Genomic DNA, 24,655 nt, shown 5'->3' on the forward strand with positions numbered 1-24,655 from the left:
CATTGATCAGGGTGTTTTTTTTCCCTGAAACAATATATTGGGAATCCCAAATACAACATCTAACTGGCTTTTCTACAAGCTTCACAGCAGGAACTGACAGGGACAGTGAAGCAGACTTCTAATTAGTGTTATTAATCAAACCTGCACTTTTCCTGCTGCAGTCGTCCAAAAAAAAAAGCTTCAAAGTCAACGATAGAAACTACGTTTTTTGTAAAAGAACAGGACAAGATGAGTTACACTACCGCCTGGTGTGTCACGGTGTATTTCTCACTCATCAAACACTTCTTTACAGTGTGTTAGGTGTGTGTAGACTTGTGTGTGGTGGTGCACTAACTAAGCTGCTCTCTGTAGTCTTCAGCACCAGCTACCCAGCCAGGGCAGCCTATCAGGTTGCTGCTCTTCCCAGAGTGAGTACTTGACAAAGTCTTCTGCACTTTTCTATTGATTTCATAACGATTTCAACCAACTTGAAAGCCATTATCTTTACAGCCTCTCATTGCGTTCTCTCTCTCTCTAAATCTCTCCCCAGGGTGGACTGGTTGAGATCGAAGCAGTGGCTGTTTTGGGCCCTCTGACTGATGCTTCCTAACAAGTGCCTCTATCAAACAATTAAACCTCTGAAGCCCCTAAAATCCCAAAAGATGATTTGTTTTTTTTTGTCCTGTCACCTTCTAGGACTTGTGGGGCTCCATAAAAACAATAAAATCACTGAAAATTCTACAATAGTTTACTATCGATGTATCTTGGAGGCCATTAAGCAGTTTAGCTCAGTAATAAACATGTCTTAGAGCACTTTCTCCTCTCTCATTAACTTTGATGAAACATGTTTAAAGTCAACGCTGCATTTTAAATTCCCACTGCTCACATTCTACTTATAATAGCTGTAAAGTATCTAAGCTTGTTTGTTGGATTGAATTACATCACCAACCTGTGCTGATACCAGCTATGACAGTGTAGTCTCTTTCATAATGGAGCAATCAATACTTATACTTTAACAATAAATGGTTTTAATTTTCCTAAATGGTGATTTGTTTCCTTTATATCAACAACAACAACAAAGGAAGTTGTAGAGGATCACTGTAAAGTCTTCCTCAGTCATGGGTTATGCAGAACGTTGTTTAAAGTAAATTACAGAAGCGTAGGGAATTCATCGCTGATATTTCATCATTTGACTGAAGAAATCTCTGCAGAAAATAGAAATAAAAAATCACAAAAAGAACGAAAATCACATTATGAAAAACATTCTTATTGGTGTTTCATCACTTGTCGATCAGAGTTTGTATAAAAGGGATAAGTTACTACATGCTATGGGAGGCGACACATCAGCAGGAATGCATTCCATTGCAGCACTACATATCCGTGAGAATCTCTTCTGTCTAGATCAGTGTGTGATAGGATCTGTGTAATCATTTGAAGTCCTTTTGGGTTAAATAAAAACTATCAGGCTGTCGGCTCTACAAGGCACAATGCTTGCTTATACATTTCAAAAGAGCATATTCTGGTGCTCTGAGCTTGCACACGTCATTGTATGCATGGTACAGATGACTCATGCATCAATGTTGGAAAGCAGAGGCAGCTCTTATGCACAGTAATATATATTTTTAAATGGCATATGGTTGAGCCAGGGCATGTTTTGTGCATATAACATCAGTGCTAATTTGAATTACCAGGCAGGGATCACATTACAAGTTTCTGAGTCATGAAGATGAAAAACAACTTGTTTTGAAAGTCACATCCTACTGCTAAGGTGTCTTATTTTGCATTGTTTTGAGTATGCATACTTCTTTAAACACTGGAGTGAAGCACAGTGGTTGCTATATACTAAAATGCAGCCTGATTTCAGTTATGTAGATGCAAGGTGACGCAGTGGTTAGTACTGTTGCCTCACAGCAAGAAGGTCACCAGTTCGCATCCTGGTGAGGACAACGGGGATCTTTCTGTGTGGAGTTTGCATGTTCTCCCCGTGCAGCATGGGTTCTCTCTGGGTTCTCCGGCTTCCTCCCACACAGTCCAAACACATGCTGAGGTTAATTGGTGATTTTAAATTGTCTGTAGGTGTGAATGTGAGTGTGCTTGGTTGTCTGTCTCTAAGTGTAGCCCTGTGATGGACTGGTGACCTGTCCAGGGTGTCCCCTGCCTTCACCCTGAGTCAGCTGGGATAGGCAACAGCCTCCCCCCATGACCCTAGTGAGGATTAAGCGGTGTATAGATAATGGATGGATGGATGGATTTCAGTTACATTAAGCACATGTAGCGCATTAGTGAGTAAAACTTTATTCTGTACACTAAAAGGTTAGCAGAATCATAGACAAAGTTCAGAGAATGAATATATTACAGAGAAAGAAACAGGTGGAAAAAAAAATAAATCAAAACAAATTTGTTCCCACAACATCAATCACATCCTATGCAATTAAAATACATTTCTAAATCCTTTGCACTTTTTAACACAGCATGTAGAGCTAATGTTTCACTGTGCTACACATGTTTGTAATGCACCTTAACTAAAACCTACGAGCAAATGACATCAGCGTTAACCCACCATGGCTTTGTATTTATAGTTGGAAAGACGTTTATTTCCAGGAAGACTATTTTTTGAGCACTTGCCAGCTACAGTACATCTGTACAAAATGGCTTTGTGGAACAGCAAGATGACATACCAGTACTTGGATCATCTGTATGCTCAACCTGGCAATGGTTTATTTTGTCAGTAATAATCTTTTGCTTATGCATGCAATTATCTAAGTTGTTCTGCTTCACACAGAATAAAAAACACATTTTGTTTAGGATTTTTTTCCCATAAAAACCAAGGAAAATGATATAAAAAATTACTTTTTAAACTATTACACTGTGTTACTCACCACTTAGTACTGTCAATCCTATTAATTAAGTGAGCCCTATTGGAAAGACTGCAATTAAATAGTGTGTAAACAACAAACAAAAATGTGGTTTTATGGCAGAATTTACATTTAACTTAAAACTCCATGTGTGAAAACATGGTCTTTAAAGATCGGTTCATATAGATGAAAACGTACAATAAAGCTAGAAGTGTGACCCTAGTCGGTGTGTTATTCAGCCTTCCAGTTGCATACTCCTGTCACTCTGAGCTCTTTGCATAATTATATTCACAGTCATGTTTGGCTTGTTTTCCTCAGAAGCAGCTACTTTAAAAAGATTTACTGCAAGCATCCTTCCCTACATGTCAACACACTCCAGTCTCTAAAGAGTTAACAGTCTCTACAACAAGAGTTCACAGATTTCACAAAGTATTGCACACTCTTGTCACGCGTTACCTGTCCTACGTGTTTTCAAAGCACTTTTGGTGTAAAGGCCTACACGTGTGGTATGTGGCTCCAGGCACTTGATGTCCCGTAGAAAAGCTCCTCCTCTTCCTCCTCCACAAAAGGTTTATATACAAATGCAGGAAAAATCCTGATCTTCCCTAAATGAAACGCTATTAAGGCACAGTGAATATTAACATATGTGCTGTACAGTTTGGTGAGTGTTGATGAGACAAAACTGAGAATTTAGTGTGTTTTCTTTTGCTTCATCTTTATCTTGTGTCTTTGGGAGTTTAGTTGTTTTGGAGAATGTCTTCTGTCTCTGAAAGAAAAAGAACAGTGAGACAATCCTAAAATGTCTGGCATGAACTTACACTGTTAATATTGACTGTTTTTGTTACATCAGGTTTACTAATTTTGATATATATATATTAATACCTAAATCTCTCTCTCTCTATATATATATATATATATATATATATATATATATATATATATATATATATTTAGGTATTCAAATTTTCTTGTTTGTTCCATGAACCCAGTTTTTAGAAAACCTCCTTGGTACATACAGTGGTTTTCACTGATCCTTCTGACTTTTTTGGCTTTTAAGCAGGAGGTGTCAGAAAAGTTACCATTCTACACACACATATATATGTATACACACACTTCAAAGAATAAAGTGAGTCTGATCCTGCAGTGTTTGCATTAAGTAAAAGAGTGGTTTGTGATTGTGCTCTCACCTCCTCAATCCTCCTTTTTGGCTTTCTCACTCTCTGTATCCTGGGAGGCCTCATTTGCAGATGCCACTACACACACACACACACACACACACATTGAGAGGAAATCAGTATATGACATTTCACAGTGCACAGCCACATTTCTTATTTCATACCGGCTCTGAGCTTGTTTGACGTGATTTTACTTTCACCAAGTTGCCTGAGAAAAAGTGAGGCTCGAGCATTCCTCCTTAACCACATCTGGTTCGCCTGAACTGATTTACTAGTGATCTACCTTAACACACACACAAGACACACGCACACACAAGACACACGCACACATGTAGCCTCCAGAGAGAAAGTCTCATAAAAGTTATGCAATGCAGCATGTCTTCCACACCAGACCAGTAGTATACACGTGCTGCGTGGAGGGGCGTCTCTGCCTTAAAAGTACAACATGTTCCTTGAGAGCAAAGAGTGGGGTGCAGGCCTCACTAAAAACCTTGAGCTCTGCCCTACAGAGTGCAGCTGACCACTGGAGGTGTACAGTGAATGGTTGCAGTCGCACTTTTTAACCATAAAGCTTAAATATTTTAAACAGAGTACACACTTAATGTAGACTTTTGCCAAATTCTGTGCTTTGTTATCCAAAGGTGTAAAATTCCACATATTGGAGCCAAGCACGTAAATTAGCATCAGCACTGTGGGAACAATTCTGCAACACACACATCAACTATATACTCCAGATATTTTAAATTAAGCCATGAATGTGATTTTATACAAATCTGCATGATGACTGGAATCCATTCAGGCCTGTAGAGCATTTACATTGTAGTGTGTAATTCGAAGCAGCAGAGCATGATTAGTCTGTAAGCAGTTCACAACAGAACACAATGAGAGAGAGTTGCCTGACTGGAGCTGTTGTGCTGACAACGTGCTCGCACTATAATCGACACGATAAAGCCTTCATTTCTCCCTCTGAGAGTGTGTGGCTGCTTTCTGTTTCTCACACTGTGGTATCTGTTCAGCCTTAAGGCCCAACCAAGTCATCCTGCCAGCTCCAAGCAATCAGGAGTGCACACAGGAGCCTACAGGAAGGACTGATTACTATAAGAACAGCTGACTGGTTCACTACAACTTTGGGGGTGCTAAAAACTAAAAACCTGCCTTTTGTCCTTTGGTCATATGTGTTGCAAGAAGATTGACTGCTGCCATTCATTGTTTATCTACATGTAAACAAGAATTGCTTGTCCATTTATTGCACTTTACTAAGTCGCTCTTTGCTCACCTCCAAACCACCCCCCACCCCACTTTTTTCTGCGTGTTTGAACCTGCTTATCACCAACCTAGTTTCCCAGGTATTTAAGCCAGGGGCAATGCTGCAGTCTTTGACCTCCACCCAAAAACAAACTCCTGAATCATGCATAATGACTTGAAGTTGAAGTCAGCATGACAGGTTTGTCAGACAAACAGTTCAATGTATGATCAAGTAAATCACTGAGCAAGAAACCTGTCTTAAGCAAGATTTTTTTAAACAAAAGAAATCCTGTAGTTGTCGTCTTTTGGCTGTTCCTTTTACTCCAGGAAATGTGGTCCAGCTACATTGCAACGCATCAGCTGTCACATGTACAATATGGAGAGTGGCTGCTTTAAGTGGCTATTAAAAATCTAAAAATAAAAGGTGTTCGAGGAGTCTTGCTACTTTTCAGCATCTCAGCTTTCAAATATGTTCAAGGAGATGTTTTTTATCTGAATATGTAAAAAAGAAACAAGATTCCTGACAGGATAGGATGAATCCAGAGGTGTTAGTGTTCCATACCATCTGGTGAAGGCTCAGGAGCTGGATCAGCAGCAGGGGCTGGTGCCGAAGGGGCTTCAGATTCTGCCATGGTAGGCTCGACTACAGGGGCCTCTGAGGTAACACTTGCTGGTGGAGCCTCTGGGGCTACTTCTGCAGTGGTTTCTGAAACAGCTGGCGTGGGTGCTGGAGCCTCTGCGTTCTGGACCGGCTCAGCAGCAGCAGCAGCAGAATCAGCCTCTGCTGGTGGAGCAGTCTCAGCAGGGACTGTGGGGGGTTCCTTTGCCTCCTCAGCAGCAGGCTGAGACTCCGCTTTGGCATCAGCTGTGACAGGAGATAATGGAGGCATCTCTGGAACAGTTGCTGCAGCAATCTCTGTGTCTATTAACAGCGGTGCAGTTTCAACTGGCAATGAGGGTTCAGCTGGTGCTGCAGGTTCACTTGGTACTGAAGGCTCACTTGGTGCTGAAGCTTCATCTGGTACAGAAGCTTCACTCGGTGTTGCGGTGGCAGTGTCTGGTGAAGAACTGTCAGCTGTAGCCTCCACAGGTGCAGCCACTTCAGCTGGGGCCTCAGCTGCAGCCTCTTCCACAACCACTGGAGTCTCTGCGGGCTCAGATACAACAGGTTCAACAAGTGGCACAGCAACCACCTCCTCAACAACGACAGGAGCTTCAGCTTGCACAGCTTCAACAGATTCAACAGCAGGGGCCTCCTCTGCAGCCTCGACAGGGGCTTCAACTTTAGGAGGGGCCTCTGCCAGTAGAGTTTCTACAGCAGCTGCTTCCTCCACTGGGGGTAGTGCTTCCACCACTTGTACAGCAGCCTCGGGCTCTGCAGAGGCTTCTACTGGAGCAGAAACTGCAACCTCTAGAGCTGGCTCTTCAGGAACAGCAGGTTCTGGCTGAACAGCAATTTCTGGCTGTGGCTCAGGAGCAGTTAGGAGGTCCTCCCCAGATCCTAGATCCTCCTGGGCCTCCAGGGCCTCTAACACAGCCTCTGCTTCATCCTCAGTACCCGGCTGAAGATCATCTGGTAAGGCAGTCTGCACAGGCAGCTGCATCTGGTCCTCGATGGTTTGTGCATCTTCTGGGACGATCCCATTTCTGACTACTGTCAATAAAGGGACAAAAGAGAAACTTGATTAGGATTTACAACTGGCAACCATCCCGCTCTTATCAGTCATAAGTCCTTTCAGCTAATGATTCCCGTTAATCTGTAACACTGAATACATGACGAAGAAAAACATCTGAAGGAAGCCTCTGGAGAATTCATGGAGGGATCTGCATCTGTCCTTCAGATAGTCTATGAATTGAATGGTTTTGTTAATTAATAAACTGCATGTGTTATGAGAACACTTATTCAACCGTAAAAGAACAAAGTGCTTTATTGCTTTATTATACTTAAACATCTATAATCATCTACTATATAAAATGTATCCTATATAGTATAATTATGTGTTTGTGGACATGGATCTGGACTATTTTAATTCACTAAATACAAAAGAATTGAAACCTACAAATGTAGTAAAACTGTAGTGGATTGAAGGAGATAGGAAATGAGCAAAAAGGAGCACAAAGAATGCGTGCAGAGGAAAACATCCTTTCATTTCCGTAGTCGAAAATATGATTTATTGAAGCCTGTGTTTGTCTAAAGCCACATTGACACGCACTCTCAAAGGAAATAAAATACACATGATGATGGCAGTGCTGCATTTGGAGAGAGGCCTGTACCTTTATTCTCATTCCCAGCTCGTCTACTGTCACAGTGGGTGTGAACAAGCCATCAGCCCTCAGGTGAAACTTTAGCAGATGAGGAACAATAACGGGCTCAGATTCTTGAACTGAAATATCAGGAACTGCAACACACCTCTCAGTTACAGGAATCATAAAAGCCAAACAGATGCTTTTGATCTGTCCACGGAGTGAACATTGTTCACAAATGAGACAAACCAGAAGAGTTCAGTTAGCTGAATGGGTGGATAGTTTGGACACCGCAGCTTCCTGATTTTATTTGTCTGTCAGAAGCAGTAAAAAGAGCTGAGAGTGATGGGTGGAAGGGAATGTGACGGCGTGGCAACTTACATGAAAATGAGCCAGTGGAAGAACACGCAACACTGTGAAGTGTCCAAGGCAAAAATATTTCTATTTACATCACTTTTGAAATAAGAGTATAGAATTTTAAAGCTTGAGGTTTTTTGATGTTTTTTGGAACACTTTAAAAGACTTAACACATTTCCTTTATCTGTTTCATAGATTTCACACCATCAGCTCCGATTCTTTCATCAGGAATCCACATTTTTTACCCGCTCTCACAGAGAATAGAGAGTTTTTGTCCGAGCACTAACACAGATATGGTGTTGAAAAGTGTGAACGTGTGTGTTTGGGTCGAGACAGACACTCCAGGCATGGATGACCCGTGTGTCAACATGATTTAGCAGCCAAAGATGACAGAGATCCCAGTCAAAACAGTACCATGGCCAGCCAGAACTGCAGGGAAGGGAGGGGGGAGGCGCAGGCCAGAGGCACAGACTGGGGATGGGACCAGTGGTGGCTTGGATGGCATACAGCTGGTTTGTTAGACAGACTGTATACTGTATGATTTAAAACCTCCACCCATTCAGCCACATTTAGAGAAGGCTGCCTGGGCAAAGAGTACAATAACTGGTTTTCTTGCTGGGATGATGTAAGAGCCTGGAAAGGGAGCCATGCTTCTCCAGGTGACTAAAGCTGGCTGGCTGGGCAGACAATGCTCTGACATAAGCATCATAAAGTGACATACTGGAAATGGAACATGCTGTGCATGAGCACAGAAGAGCCATGGCAGGCAGGATGAATGCATAACATTTGTTTAGGCTATATGCTCAGAAATGTAGTCACATCTTTTTATCATTAAAATATAAGCATCATCCTGAGTTGTGCATAAACAGTCACACTTTCCAACAAGGGCTGTGACTGTCATGATGTGTGCATGTGGGGAGATGCAACGAGAACAAATTGTACATGCAGCTGTGCCTGGCATGACATAGCCATGTGCCAGTGAGTTGTTTGGAGCCATGAATAGACAATCATGGGCTATGTGAAGCCTTTTGGTGGGCGTCTTCACAGGCTTGAACACAGAGTACATGTGTGCAAAGAAAGACAAACCAAGGTAACGACTGTCGGTTTAGATACTGCTGTCCCATGCAGAGGAATTTCACAATATCCAGAAAACATTTAAGCTCCCCTCTAAAGAGCATCAATGTCCAGATTTCTCCTCTTTCTCCTTTGCATCTTTTGTGTGTGTGAGCTAGAGAGAAGATCAAACACTGCTTAGCACAGATAGATGATAATCTTTGCAACCCACTCTTTGAGGAAACCCACAGCACACAAACTTTAAAACCATGAAGCAGATGCTCAGCATCTTTTGGATCATATCTGTTTGATGTTGTGAAAACTGCTGCTGAAAACTATCTAAAGCCACCAATCACTACTGCAACGACTGGTGACAAACAGGTTGGGTTGCAAGTCTTGCCTCTGGCTGCAAATAGACTGCTAAACACTCCCAGCTGGCTTTCACACAGTGCTACTGTAATATTGGAGCTACATGCAAACCTCAGTTCTACCAGCTCCTTTAGCTTTATGGTCTGAGGTTCAGATTTCAACATGAATCCGTGCCTTTTTATCATTGTTTTCATCATTATTGTTTCATCATTTAGTTTCATTGTTAAATCAAAAGATGACAGTTTTTGTCAACATGCTTTTAGTGGTCATGAAGCTTGGAATGACTGGCTTAAAACAAATAGCAGCTGCTTGTGGACACTGATGAAAAAATGACTGAATATAAATAATTAAAATGCCCATGAGGAACTAAAATGTGCTGTGCAGCAGAGTATGAGTAAAAAAGCACACAGTGTCCCAGACCAGCCGGCAGCAGTCACACACCCCGCAGCAAGTCTGACTGAATGGAAGCAGCACAGACTTAGAGCAACTACTGTAAATGTATGCACTATGTTCAGTATTTAACAGTTAAAAATACAGAAATACTAAAATACAAGCATAAAGAACACTTTTAAACTCTAGACAGATGATCATTACTCACCCACTGTGTCTCCGTTGCTCTCCTCAGGCTTTGTGCCTGGTCTTTTCTCTTGATCAACAGTCTGTGCACTGGATGAGGAGCACCCCATGTTTGGAAAAAGAAAGTTGAGATGGATCAAAAACTTGGAACCTACTGTACGAGCAAGCTCACACAAGTCTCAGTGATGTCTATCTTCAAAGACAGAGACTGCCTGGCAGTGAAAACATAAACAGCTAAACTCTCTCCAGTTCCTAAGAGTAGCTGGGCACCATTATCTCCCCTTGTCTCTCTATGTGTTCATGCATGGCCTGCTGCCCTCCTGCCCCAGACGACAATCTGTTCTGAGCATGCAGCGAGGCAATGCAGGCAATCTTGCTGAATGTTTCCTGACTGCCTCCTATTCACAGTCACACTATTCATTCAGGAGAAGGAGGCAAACATGTGCACACAGTGTGTACCCTCCCCTTTATAGGACCATCCCCTTTGAAAGAGTTCCTCCACCTTGTGGCAATGTTTAGGATAGCACATGAACAATGAATATATTTCTCTTTAGCTTAGCTTTGTGTTTGCAATGTTGTTGATCCAAAATATACTGAATGAATCAACAATAACTATAACTAATATTTTACGTTTCTTCTGACAAATAGTTAAATGCCACTACAGACATATAGACTGTTTAAAGTCACCTTCTGTGAAAAAATCAATTCACATACCAAAAATATGAGGTGTAAAATGTTTATTTGTCAATCTGCTGTACAGAGAGTTATGTATGTGATTTGGTATAATGTAGCAAAGAACATCTCAAACAAAAATACATTGTGTTATTAGAAAAGTGTATAAATATCTTCAGTAGAAAGCATTTTATTTGCATATTGTTCAGCGCAGCTTGTTGAGCAGGATCCCATGAATGCTACACTGCAGATTAGTGGAGGGTTGATGGACAGGTTTCAGTCTTTTAATTATGCACAAGTTGATTCTCGAGTGTCTCCAACCTCTGTGACATGGCTTCAAGTAAGCATGTTAAGGAAATTATAGTAAAGAAATCCAAGTAAATTCACAAGTCCGAGAAACCAGACATCCAAACATATTGAACAAGACTTAGAGAAAATAAGATAAAGACGTGTTTTCTTTGGAAACATTTCAGAACACAACAGCTTGTAAATATTAAATGATCATTTTAAAGGATAAAATGTGGACACACCCAATCCTCTCAACATCATGTGAAGGTTACTTATGAGTCTTATCACCACTGTGCAAAGAAGGTTTATACAGTATTTGCAACAAATGCTTAAATTTCCCAATGTATTGTAAATAATGGAAGTGATAAAAGATGTATTTGACATCTTAGAACCAGTTTAAGCTTGTGGCTTTATCAGCTTGGTTGATCCAGATAACTATTTGGCACACCAGGTATTTATTAGCTGTTGTTCCCGGCACCTCTACCAACTCCTGATAATGGGTTGGCAGTAACTCTAAAATCTCATAAATTTGTTTGCCACAGGCCTTTCTTATGTGCCAGAGAACTTTTAATTGAACGTCTCATATAATGAAAATCCATTTTTATTGTGTTTTGTGGTTGGTTTCAAGTAAAAACTGTTTAGACGTTTACTTTTGCAGCTTCTGCTTACTCAAAATGTCTTGGGTATGAGCAAAGCCCACCAAATGTTCTGATGTTGACTACAAGAATTAACACGAGTCCTCATGCACACCCAGCATCTGAGGAACTGAACACCCAGTGGATTACTTTTAGTTTGATGGCAATGTCCCCGTCACAGTAAGAGAATCCTGAAGTGAGTATGCTGTGTGGCTAATGTGGGTAATGTTAACATTTGTTTTGATCACATTCCCACAAATCAGAACTGTGCGGAGAATGTAACACAGAGAGACATTCAAATAAGTTGAAAAACCAATTTTTAACCAATAAACGAGAACTGGCTGTGGTTAAATGGGTTGTCAAGTTGCCTGGTAAAATCTGATGCAACCTAAACTTAGGTGGTGTTAACATCTATTTACTTCTCTCCTACTCTCTGTGCTCACATATGGGTCATTGTAACACAGCTGATTTACCAGTAAAGCAGTTCTAATTTACATATTTTTCTGTTTCTGTTGTCGGACAATGGAACAAACATGAAATAGTGACCAAAGCACAGCCCCTTCATAGCCATTTCCCAGCTCTGGCTCTTCACCTGTAAAGTATAGATTTTTTACCTGCAACATCAACCAACAAACTCATCATACATATGTCAAGAACAATGGCTGTACTGTGAATTCAAAAATATTTTTTAGATTGCTCAGACAGAAAGTTAGAAGGAACATAAAGTCCTGGTCTCATATGCCTTGCATTTATGCTCCACATTGTCAACTACAGATGCAGAGAGAGTCTTCTTTCTGAAGGGGGCATGAACAACAGCTCAGTTGTATTTAAACCTATAGACACTAAAGCAATGTTTCAAAATTAAAACTTTCTGACACATATTGGTAATACTATTTCTAAAATAATATGACAAAATCATCAGGGCCTTTGTCAGTGTCTCATCCCTACTTAACCTACCTTTAAAAAAAAAATGTAATAATCCACTACTGCATACAGACTGTAAACTGATGATCGTTTAAAAGGTTAAGTAGAGTGTTCCTTGGAAAAGTATCCTGAGATGCAAATACCCAAAAAAAAAGTCTACACAGATGAAACATGTTCACATCAGGTTTTTCTCTTGAGCTTCAATATGTAAACACTGACAGAACTAGTGTGGCTAATAGTTGATTATGACCTCTGGAGGATGGTTTTTCAAGAGTAAACACAGTGAAACTATAGCAGAAAAGGATATTATTCTGAAACAGGTTCTTCAGCTTCTCAGTAACTTGGTTCTGAAACATTATCATGTTCTCACACTGGCACATGCTGTCATCGGATGGTTTATCTGTGGAGGAAAAATAATGAGGTGAGAAAGTCTTTCTGTTCTTTATTTTTCACATCACTTCTCTCCTTATCCTCCACTGCATGTTTTCTGTTCTGTCTCTGCCCATAGAGAATGTGAGTGAGATACAGTTAAGTGTTCATGTGACTGCTGAGCATAAAAAGACTGGGGCTGTGCTGCTGATGCAATCTGAGATGAATATGGCAGCAGCAGGTGGCAGTGATGCACCAGTAGAACGGAGGAAAGTTTTAAACTGAACATTTTCAGCAAATTGCCCTTCAGGAAACTAAACTTTCCCTGAAATACTATTAAACACAGTATTAATCTGCAATTCATTAAGATGTAGTTTTCCAATATCCTGTTTGGTCCCAGATTTTTGTTTGACAAAGTACTTTAGCCTTGTGTGGACTACCTGTACATATCCTGGACTTGAGTTTCTTTGTAATTTCTCCCATTTTCTCAAAATCCTCAGCATAATACAGATGCTTCTCATCAGGCTCTGACGCTATTTCTCTCAGCTCCTGTTCAATGGCTTTACCAATACCCAAGACGTATATTGTGACCCCTGAAAGTACAAGAAAGCAGGATGAGGACATGAAACTAATGGATTAAGATACTTCAATTGAGAAACTGTGGTGCATTAGGATGGCAAGACCAAGATTGTACATGTACCAGAGTTCTTTGCTTTCGTGGCCCATTCGGAAACATCATCCTGTGATCTTCCGTCAGTGAACACGATGCTGACACGTGGGGTGTTCGGCCTGGCGCCTTCTTTGGCTGAAAAGCTGAACTCAAACATGTGACGTAGAGCTGAGCCAGTCATGGAGCCTCTTCCCATGTATTGCATCCGGCTCACCGCCTGCTTGATGTTCCGCGCAGTGGTGTACTGGCTCAAGGTAAACTCTGTGCGCACCTTGGTGGAGTACTGAAGAAGGCCCACATGCGTTCCCATCCTGGAAATGTTCAGCGAATCCACGATGCCATTTACAAACTGCTTGACAAGCTCAAAGTTGGCTGGACCCAGACTCTTGGAGCCATCGATCACAAAAACTAGATCCATGACTCCATCGCCGCACTCTGTCTCTGTCAGAAACGAGGACATTAAAGTACAGTGTTTTATGTATGTTTAATTAGTGGTATATTAAAGACAAATGAGATAAAACACTGAGTGCATAAATTCCTCAAAATACACTGATGCACTGTCTGACACAGATTCAAACCAATGAGTTTATATATATAGTGAAACAAGGAGTGGTATGATGTTGCTATGGCAGGTAAAATAATTCATATCTATATAATATATTGTGAAAGACGCTAAGATGTCATACATTATGACCTATCAACAACATTCACCAAGTGATTGCTGTTCCACAGGGAAAAGACCAATAACTTTCTGGCTATATTAATGCAGTGTGGTGGTAAACAAACACACAGAATATCCCCCTTAATCCGGAGGAAGGGCAAAAAAATGAATTTTGAGTGAGCGTTTGGATTAACAGTGACCTCACAAATGGTTCAAGACTCGATCAAAATTATGTAACATGTAAATACCGGAATAGGGAACAAAAAATATCATAGAAACATTTGAAAACATGCTGGAATGGATAGAAGATTAGTTTCTGAATTTGGCTTGCTTTGACTGAAATGTTCACGTTGTCCTTTTATGCTGGTGTCACATGAGAATTAGATGGCCCCACACTAAATCAGAAAGAATCTCTGTTACACAGCTTATATTATTAATTGTTAGCATTTAATTAAATGCAAATCTTTCTCAAAAATCCCCGAAAATCATTGTGTTTAAACATCCAATATCATTTTCTTTATCTGGCACTGGCTGAATATTTCTTACAATAAATGAGCTTGGACTCACGCTGACATGTTTTTCCGTCAGGTTGCAGCGTGTATCCTGTTCTGCATTTGCACACACATGAATCTTCTGTGTTCATGAACTCCTGCTCGCAGCCATGTTTCCCATCAGCACAGTGATCTATCTCTGCAGGAGATTACATATATTAATCTTAAGTAAGATGACTGATAAATAGCACACACACACATACACGCACACACACACACACACACACGCACACACACACACTGTTCACATCTATTGGTACAAACGCCGTAGGAGCCAAACTCTCTATTAAATCATCTTTTCCAGTGAAAGGTGCATCTGCTTTTTTGTGATACTGAGAGACCACAAAATTATAACATTCAATTTAGTCTTGTATCTTTTGTGAATATAATCAGATGCATCAGTTTTTTAAGTCTGTTCATGGCCAGCTCATTAGATCTGTCTGTCCATCCAAAGTGCCATCCATAGTATACAATTAAGTCTTGTATCTTGTATCAAATAAGTGTCTCAAAAGCAACTGGACATTCATCGTCCTCAAAGACTGATGTTTTCCTCTAGTACTGCTACCATGTCGTAGTTGTATTACAGGAATCTAAATATAAAACTCATGGACACACTATGTGAAATTTACCTAGATAGTCCACAGAGAAGAAAGCCTGCTAGTAATCTTGTAGCCACATGGGCAGCCTCTATTTTTTGCTTTATACACAAGGTACATTATGTCTGGATTTACATAGAATGTGTTGTAAATACTTACTGCTACCAGAGAGCTCATGAAATACTGTATTTTGAATGTTTTTAAGGCACATTTCATGATTCCAACCAATGCTAAGTTGTGTTTATTCCCCTGTTGACATATTAATTAGCACTGAGTTTGTTTACCACACTGTTCCTGTGTATCAGTGATGAGAAAAGAGGGATATCTAACCATTACACAGCTAAAAGGTGTTGAGGCTGACAGCTGTCTGGTTAAACTTTTGAGTCATCAACATCCTGAAGTATGGCAAGCCTTCTATTCAACACTACTAATTATAACTAATTATCAAGTTTCTTGTGGCACTTTAATTACCTGTTGGCACAGGCTGGAGGACATCTAGAGACGATATCAGTGTATATGTAGTATTACAAATGATGCAAATCAATCAAGACATCACTGTGAGAGAAATTGTCCCTAACTCTAAAACTTTGAGTAAAATATTCCTTTCTTTGCTAAATAATAGCAAAAACAGAAAAGATGCATTGTATACTTACTTTTGCATGTTTTCCCATCAGGTCTGAGTGTGTAGCCTTTTCTGCATTTACACACACAGCTGTCCTCTGTGTTCATAAACTCCTGTTCACACCCATGGCTGCCATCAGCACAGTGATCGAGCTCTGCAGAAAATACGATATTAGCACAGATTGGAAGGAGTAATTTGACCAAAGAAAAAGGAGTCCCAGATTTTAATGTGACACATTTTCATCAGAATCTAACCAAGTTTCTTCCTATACATTTAGATTACAATAGAATAAAACAAAGTTTTATTGCCATTTGCACGGGGGACATTATAGTACAGGTACAATAGAATTCTTTGTGCATTTTCTCAAGTATGCTTTATATATAGGATATAAGAAGAAGAAGAAGAAGAAGAAGAAAATAAAATAATGTAAAATAAAGAAAAGGTAAGAGCAGCACTAAAACAAAAACACAAATACATATTATAAAAAAAGCACTTTGTATTAAAGAGCGTTTAAAAAATAGATACCCTTAGAAGGTAAACTACCCCAAGAAAGTAATAAGCCAATTGATATGAATGTGTTCAGTATTAAATGTTTTGTAAATTAGTAAAAACATCACTGATTTCATGCTATGTAATTATAAAGAAAAATCTGAACTGTTTGTTAAATAAAAGAAAAAAAAGAAAAGAAATATGAAAAAATTCTTACTCTTGCATGTTTTTCCATCTGGTCTGAGTGTGAAGCCTCTTCTGCATTTACATATACAGGAGTCTGCTGTGTTCATGAACTCCTGCTCACACCCGTGACTGCCATCAGCACAATGATCAATCTCTGGAACGAAAAACAGAAAATAACATAGATATTGTTGCATTTTGCTTAATATAGCCTGACGTGTGTTCATCTGATGTTTGTCATATGGATATTCTTCTGTTGTGAATGTATACAAATAGACATTTTCAGTTATTTTGTCTGACTGCAGAGGGATAAAAGCACTTACTGCTGCAGGTTTTTCCATCCAGATTGAGGACATAGCCTTTGTTACACCTGCAGATGTAGGACTCTGGAACGCTGACACAGTCGTGTTCACAGCCATGGTTCCCCAGGTCACAGTAGTCTATTCCTGAGGAGGGTGACGCTCTTATTAATGTCATAACTGTACCACTAGTACTGCTGCTGCAATTTAAAAAATTCCAATTACCAGTTTTTTGTATGATTAAATTGTTTATATCAACACATATACACCTAGTACACAAAAGCAAAACCAGAAAAAAAAAGAATATGTGATTCTTTTATACAGAAATCTATCATTCTTTCACTCAAAATCCACTCTTTATTTCTCTAATAGAGGTGTAGAGCTGTAAACCCAAGAAGCATCAGTCATTCTTGTTTTGACTGGGTAATACTATGATAGCCTGCGTACACCTCTGCATTTCGGCAGCTGCTCTGATGATTGTAAAAGCACACTTCCTCCAGGAAATCTCCCCCACTTTACTTTCTGTTAACATCCACCAGAGGAGTAAAAGGGACCTCTTCCAGCAGTGGGTGGACAGACATCAGTGGAAAGGAGGGATGCTGGCTCTCATTTGAACTGGAGGTCTGTCAAAATTACACATTTTGCAAAACCACTGCTTGCAATAACTGTTCCATATGGCTGTGTTGGCTGTATCAGAGTGAATAACCAATTATTTATTAAGAGTAAATATTGTATTCTAGCTTTAAAAAATATTTTTTTAAATAACAGTAATAATCTTTGGCATAATTGGTATTTATGTTGCTTTAAAGGACAACTCTGGTGATTTTATAAAGAAACACACATTACACAACTGTCCATCGTGAGTAGTTTTTTTGGTACTCAAATTTGGTCTCAAGACAACTTTATTTTTTTTCTTTTTTTTCTTTGAACTGACTGCGCATTTGCTTAGTCTTATCATGGCTTCAATGACAAAGACAAAGAAGAGGTCAAGACCAGAGTATTGGGGACCTCAAATAATTACCTGTTCATTGTCTGAATTTTTTATTATAAATCATTGTTTGACTGGATTTAAAGCATCCTTCTTTAAATGCAACAAATACATTGGCTAATTTCTGAAATGTTACTGTTAACGGCCGTTACCACTCCCCACTCAACATGCGCCAACCTGAAAGCAGAGCACGGGAGAAGAAGCAGTGGCAAAACCACTAAGAGTTCATCTGCTAAACAGTGTCAAACTCTTATCAGCACTTGAAAAGGAAGGATTAAGAAAGATAAGCTAAGCACAAGTGAAAAGCTAGATAACATCAGCAAACTGCCTTCTAAAAGAGATTTAGCACATTTCACACACCCTGCTTGCTTCAGGGAACAGATGTAGGTCTAGAGGAGGTTGATCCCAGATATGTCTGTGGTTATTTCCTATTTATCCATCCATCCATTTTCTATACACCATTTAATCCTCACTAAGGTCGTGGGGGGGCTGGAGCCTATCCCAGCCGACTTAGGGCGAAGGCAGGGGACACCCTGGACAGGTCGCCAGTCTATCACAGAGCTACACTTAGAGACAGACAACCAAGCACACTCACATTCACACCTACGGACAATTTAGAATCACCAATTAACCTCAACATGTTTTTGGACTGTGTGGGAGGAAGCTGGAGAACCCGGAGAGAACCCACACTGTATGGGGAAAACATGTAAACTCCACGCAGAAAGATTCCGGTGCCCCCACTGGAACGCGAACCGGCAAACTTCTTGCTGCGAGGCAACAGCGCTAACCAACTGCACCACCTTGCAGCCCTATTTCCTATTTATTTTGAATTTATTTATGTTTGTTAGGGAAAACATAAGTGTGTGACAATCCTTTCTCAATTATACACTTAGTTGCACCCATTGTCCACACTTGGTCTCAACCCTCAAAGTCTTGTCTTGGCCTAAGTTCAAGTGGTCTTCACTACAACAATATCATAATAAACTGGAGTCACCCTGACGAATGCAAGATATAAAAAAAGATCTGAACCATAAATCATATAGAAGGTTGTTTTTTCAAAAAAAAAAAAAAAGAGGTATGAAAGAGGAGACGGAAGAAGCAGTTTAGACCATTGATGGAAAAGGGAGATAAGAGTAAGATGCGTATTATTACTGTTGCATGTCTTGTTGTCTACTGTTAGTTGATACCCTGGACGGCAGCGACACTCGTAGCCATCAGGCAGGTTAGCACAGATGTGTTGACAGCCGTGATCCACCACAGCACATGTATCCTCAGCTACAGAGGGACAGCATGGAGAAAATATTTACAGCTCAATGTACAAATGAAAAACTGCCGTAGCTGGCTGTTTTGAGCTGTTTGGAGACAATAGAAATGAGCTGTAAACACAGTTAGATATTGTTTGTTACATTTTTAGCTGAAATGACAAACTTGTGAGCAAACAGTTGGACATTCACATATCCACATACACAGTGCAATATTAGCATTTATTTGGACTCGAGTCGTAATCTACTTAGTGAATTTAAGTCCAACATTTCATCTCTCTTTAACTGTTCTTCAGTCTCTACCGGAAAAAACAAAACTGTGTTTTCTTTAGTAGCTAAATGCTCCACTGTGCTCACCAGCAAAGTGCTAAGGCATTTTTAGTGAATCTTTTTCTTTTTGTTTCTTTGTAGTCACACTGTGAAAATGAAACACAATATTAGTGGGCCACAAGACCAAAACAATGACCTGAAAAACATTAAAATTTTTCATAGAACTGTTGGGGATTGCAGAGTCAGGTGATATTTATCTTTGTATCCATCTCTAAAAGCAAAGCCTTCACAAACAAGTGGTCATGTAATCTGCTGTAGATATTAAAATATTGACTATGGCCCTTTTAGTGTACTAGCAGATGATCTACAATCTCTTCTGCCAAAAATTAATACATTCAAAATGTTTTCTGGGGGACAGTGAAGCTGTTCAGTGAAAAAAGAGGTCTGGGCATGAAAACTGAGCACATGTGAAAGCTGGAAAAGAACTTTTAAAAAGAACAGATAAAAAAAGAGAGATCTTTCACCTTTACACGTCTTGCCGTCAGGGTTGAGGGTGAATCCTTTCCTACACTTGCACCTGTATGAGGCAGGGCTACTCACGCAGATATGCTGACACTGATGGTCCACCACGTCACACATCTCTGCATCTAATGTGTGCATGAACATTCACAAACAGACACACTCAAGAACAGGTCTTCAAACACACATGCATTCAATATTAAAGATAGACTGAAAGATGAACACTGGAATAAAAACATATGGGATTCATCACCTCCACACAGTTTGGACTGGAACACTGAGATCAGCGTTTCTATCTGGCTGAAGTTGGCCACCAGGTGCACATGCTCAGAGTGTGGCTCACTTCCTATGGCCTTCAGGGTGTTCATATCCACCCTGCCCACTCCAATAGCAAAGATCTGGATGCCAGCCCGTCTCGCCTGAGCTGCAACCTCCTCCACCGTGTCCTGAGGTCTCCCATCAGTCACAATCATTGCAATACGTGGGATGTGCATGCTCTTCGGTCGGGCTCCCTGCTCCTCGGTGAAGGCTGTCTCCATGGTGTACTGGATGGCCAGACCCGTCATGGTCCCTGTGGCGAGGTGCTCCATGTTCCTCACCGCCTGCTCCACCTCGGCCTTCTTGGTATAGGTGTTGAGGGAGAACTCGGGCTGGACCACGCTGCCGTACTGGAGCAGACCCACGCGTGTCGCATCACTGCCGACTTCGAGGAACTGGAGCAGGTTGATTATGAAAGTCTTGACCTTCTCGTAGTCGTTGGGACGGATGCTTCTGGAGCTGTCAATGACAAAGAAGAAATCCAGCGGGATGGCTTTACAGGCATTCTCTGAAATCAGAAACATAAAGAAAATTTGTGGTGAGGTTTGATGAAAACTGGCAAAACTGGTAAAACAGACATACACATGCCTTCTTGTACAAACTAATCACTCACCCAATGCTTTGGTTTGGACAGTAGACTCATTTTGCCTTCTGGCTGTGATGGGTTTGGGACGGCGCCTGTCCAGCCGCACTGCGTCACAGCACAACAGGCAGAAGAGGCCAAGGGCCAAGGACCTCATTCTGATGAGTGGCAACAACTGCAGCCTTGATAGAGACACAAAAACAAGAGCTGATATGGTAGAAACACTCCCACAATGCCATGCAAGCAGAGTCCAAGCCTTCGTGAGAGCAGAGAGAGAGACAGCCAGCGAGGAATGGAACTGCTGAAAAGAGAACATGTGTTTTTCATATTCATATCTGGAAAACGGAAAACCAAATGTGCATCATAAACACAATGACACACTAAACACCTGTATGGCTGGTTGTGGTTGGTCAGGATTGGGATTATTAAGATTTTCAACAGGGACAAATTGGAAATGTCACGTGGGCCTAACTGATAAGTAATGATATACTGTCTATTGCACCATTATTCAGAGCAGTTGTCATTAAACATGTCATATTTGACATAAACATGTGGATCAAAAAACAAAACTTTCATGTTCTAACTTTAGTAAAGGTTGGTTGAAATGTTTAGAAAGTATTGAAAAGAGGAATCTCTTAGGTAAAAAAAAAAAAAAAGAAAAAGAATTCCTCTTGAACCAAGGAATCCAACAACAAGAGTTGTGCTTCGGTACCTCCTGCTTACATGCTTTGTGTTTTACAAATCACCACATGCATCCACACACTACACCAAATAATTCTTCTTAAGCTTTCCAGTGAATGTTGCTAAAATTTGCTGATTGTTTTTTGAGATATCTTGCTAACTAGCAGTAAAACAACTACCTCCTCTTTGCTGTAGGCAACAATTTTAGTGACTCCGTGTCACTTGGGTAAGTAGTGAAGTGCTACATTCAAGTTAATGATGAGGAAGGATATAAATAGGGAGAACTTTCACCTCGTGCATATTTGACCTGCCTGGCTTCAGATTTCACATTTTAGTGTGTATAGGTGTAATGCACTTAGTTTTGCATATGGAAGAGCACATTTCAAATTTCAAATTAATTTGTATGTATAAAATGTTCATCTATTGATTTATGACAGCAGTCTACACAGGACTGTATGTCTGAACAAGCGTGGGCTCCACTGGAGGGTCATGTTTTCCCATTTGCCTTCATATGAAGTTGACCAACTCCATATGAATGAGTTTTTGGGTGTTTTGCTGCATAGGTGGTTTGAAGTGATTTAAGAGAGACTGAAAACTACCACAGGCTGTTTCTCTATCCAGTCCCCAGGAGAGCCATTCATTACCTGTCATATTCAGACTACAGGCTCTGCTGCTGTCTTAAACATGATCTGTGAACAGTGAAATACATCCACATTCAAAAACAGCATGACGTGGCATTTGTCATACAGGGCAAAGCTTAGCTCTAAGGCAAAACATAAGCTGCTAGAACTTGTAGATTTCTAAATGGAGTTCTGCTCAGCTCTCTGAGGGCGATGACACTGACTCAGGGCTCAGTCTGTTCTCAGCTCAGGCAGATGAACGATCCCACACAGATCTGTATACGGTAGCTGCTGACCTGAGACCTACAGGGGTCACATATCCATGTTGCATCCCACATGGGGAGACCGACCTCTGAACTCACATCTGTTTGATGTCTCTCTGCAGCAGTCATGACAGTTTTTCTTCATCAGCTATCAGTCAGAGTAACAAATGGAAAATCCTTTCATTTGCTACCAATGTCCAACCTGTTGCACAGTAGTCTTAAATGTTCCTTCACTGGCATGTGTCAGCAGATGATGAAATAACATGATAAATTATGATAAATGACTGATCAAAAAGTTTCTTTTAGACTTTCATAAAATCACTGTTTGATATTGGAGCATTTTCTTGAATTGCCTGTCTGGCTTCATTTGCGTTATTCCATTACAGAGGATCACCACTCATATTTCCTCATGAGCTAAAGCCAACATTGTCTGTTTACTATGTAAGGCAAAACAGTGTGTACTGAAAATCATTTATGGGATATCTGTTTTACACATTCCCCATCTTTGATGGCTTTTCATGATGCAGGTAAAAGAACCTAACATGTGTCCCAACTTAAGTAAATACACAACAGGTGACTGATGGGGATTCCTCTTCTTGCCATGCTTTTAAAAGGAAAGAAAAGCTGTTAGTTCCTCAAAACAATTTTTTTTTTAAGTCATTGTAAGCATGACAACAAAGCCTACAGTTTTCTAGTGTTAAAAGACATTATCATTTTTAGGATAACAAATTAAAATCTACTCACCTTTTAAACAAAAATGCCAATTTCCCACACTGCGAACCAAGTCTCAGGAAATCCCAGCACTGATTCCAGAGAGAAGCGTCAGGCAGGAAAAATCTGTCAATGTAGTAGCTCCACGTTTTAATTTAACATATATTCCAGACCTGTCTTTCTGTATCTGTGCAGGCTCTTGCATTGCTCAGCCCCTTTACTCCATCCACTCTGTTTGTCTGTATACTCCCCCTCTGACTTTGGAGACGCCTCTTGTTCAGCTCAGTCTGCTGGTAAAACAATAACTATGCATTTCAATCACACTCGTGTTTTTTTACTCATATTTATTCCAGATAAATAGAGCAAAACCCAACATTTTACATGCTGAAACCCATTTAAACATTGTAGACTAGGATTGAAATAGATAAATCATATATATTTTGTTATTACATTAAAATTTTAAAGGTTTAAGGCCTTCATTAAAAGTGTATTTCTGCAGCCTGCCTACTCTGCTGGCAAATTATGAGACATCTAAGTCAAGCAAACTAGTAAATGAGCTGGTATGAAGCCAAGATGTCAGGGAGGTGACAAATTTGAAGTCTAATGTAGGTTTTATGGCTCAACACTCTTGCAGGTCATAACTCCTGTGAAAGAGGTGTATTGTAATTTTACAAGTGATGCTTGGATGAACTCTCCACATCCCCAGTTGAACAGCAGTTTATGGAAAGACCTTGTAAGTGGAGTCATCATACTTCCAAACACTGTGGGGTAACCTGCCTGCCACACAATGAACACATTTATACACTTCTCACTGCAAAGAGTTTCCAGGAGCACATCTGCCACTGAAGATGAAGAGTCACTCTAAATTACAGAAGAAAATCAGAGACATAGTCATTCTGAATAGTTGGTTGATAATGACTTGCTCAGCTGAAATAATATATCTGATTGCTGAAACAAGTTTTAACATTTAGGTTTAGAAACTTCACTGTCAAAATAAAACACACAACATGTATCAATGACATTTGTTTTTAATAGCCAAATAAATGTGACATCTTTATTCTTCATACAGCAGTGGTCCTCAGGTTTGACTTTTGTGTCCTTGCAGGACATTTTTTGTCCAGGGAGCAGCTTGCCAATAACTGCATCTGGTGGAACAGACTCGTATAGTGTTTACACAGACCAGAAAGCTCCTATTGGTTTAATTGAAAAAACACAACCAGGGTCCATATTTATTAAGCTCCAGGTCCCCCCCACCCCACCCCACCCCCCTCCCCCGAGCAACTCATTCATAGTTTCCTCAAAGAGCAAACTGATTCCAGATCAGTTCTTATGTGCTGTCAAAATAGATAAATAGCAGCCCAAGACATTTCTCGTCAGTCAGTAGAAACACGCAATTACATTTAAAAGTTATAAATAGCCAGCCAGTACGATTCGACACTCCTGATTTTACACACGAGACAGTTCTGTCTGCAGTTGAATTAAACAGTAAAACAAGGTGATATGTTCGATATACACTAGGTTGCTCTTTGATCATGTCAGAATACAGGCAGATGCATTTCTTTGGGAAACTTCCAGTCAAGGTGACACTTCACACATGGGTCTATAAAGTGCTCCCCAGCAGAGAGAAA

General features: G+C 40.3%; 3 protein-coding genes across 6 annotated transcripts in view; 1 reads left to right on the forward strand and 2 right to left on the reverse strand.

Moving 5' to 3' along the window:
* The window catches only part of LOC103364887 (ribonuclease UK114), a 7,218-nt gene extending 6,197 nt beyond the window's left edge, over nt 1–1,021 (forward strand). The window contains exons 5-6 of the mRNA XM_008292177.1: nt 352–407; nt 530–1,021. Coding sequence (XP_008290399.1) covers nt 352–407; nt 530–589 — 116 coding nt within the window. The 3' untranslated portion in view covers nt 590–1,021. The remainder of the gene's footprint in view (nt 1–351; nt 408–529) is intronic.
* A 1,232-nt stretch (nt 1,022–2,253) lies between these two features.
* On the reverse strand, nt 2,254–10,115 carry LOC103364896 (fibrous sheath CABYR-binding protein). Of its 2 annotated transcripts, none has more exons than XM_008292195.1 (4): nt 9,876–10,115; nt 5,817–6,905; nt 4,022–4,087; nt 2,254–3,600 (listed from the first exon to the last, which is right to left on the reverse strand). In XM_008292195.1, exons 1-3 carry the CDS (start codon nt 9,961–9,963, stop codon nt 4,026–4,028), a joined length of 1,239 nt encoding a protein of 412 aa, XP_008290417.1. In that variant the 5' UTR covers nt 9,964–10,115; the 3' UTR covers nt 2,254–3,600; nt 4,022–4,025. The 2 variants fall into 2 exon arrangements, with proteins under 2 accessions (XP_008290417.1, XP_008290409.1); XM_008292187.1 differs by having other exon boundaries at nt 5,817–6,908.
* A 460-nt stretch (nt 10,116–10,575) lies between these two features.
* LOC103364911 (matrilin-2) lies at nt 10,576–23,213 on the reverse strand. Of its 3 annotated transcripts, none has more exons than XM_008292214.1 (13): nt 23,061–23,213; nt 20,783–20,934; nt 20,105–20,677; nt 19,857–19,979; nt 18,953–19,075; nt 16,837–16,959; nt 16,548–16,670; nt 15,873–15,995; nt 14,640–14,762; nt 13,442–13,846; nt 13,182–13,334; nt 12,680–12,772; nt 10,576–10,865 (listed from the first exon to the last, which is right to left on the reverse strand). In XM_008292214.1, the coding sequence occupies exons 2-13, from the start codon at nt 20,907–20,909 to the stop codon at nt 10,810–10,812; spliced, it is 2,145 nt and encodes a 714-aa protein (XP_008290436.1). In that variant the 5' UTR covers nt 20,910–20,934; nt 23,061–23,213; the 3' UTR covers nt 10,576–10,809. The 3 variants fall into 3 exon arrangements, with proteins under 3 accessions (XP_008290436.1, XP_008290430.1, XP_008290437.1); XM_008292208.1 differs by having other exon boundaries at nt 13,442–13,852; XM_008292215.1 differs by lacking the exon at nt 18,953–19,075 and having other exon boundaries at nt 13,442–13,852.
* Between the last annotated feature and the right edge of the window lie 1,442 nt (nt 23,214–24,655).

The sequence above is a fragment of the Stegastes partitus genome, unplaced genomic scaffold (assembly GCF_000690725.1).
Source record: "Stegastes partitus isolate 25-593 unplaced genomic scaffold, Stegastes_partitus-1.0.2 Scaffold18, whole genome shotgun sequence".
NCBI classification, from domain to species: Eukaryota; Metazoa; Chordata; class Actinopteri; family Pomacentridae; genus Stegastes; species Stegastes partitus.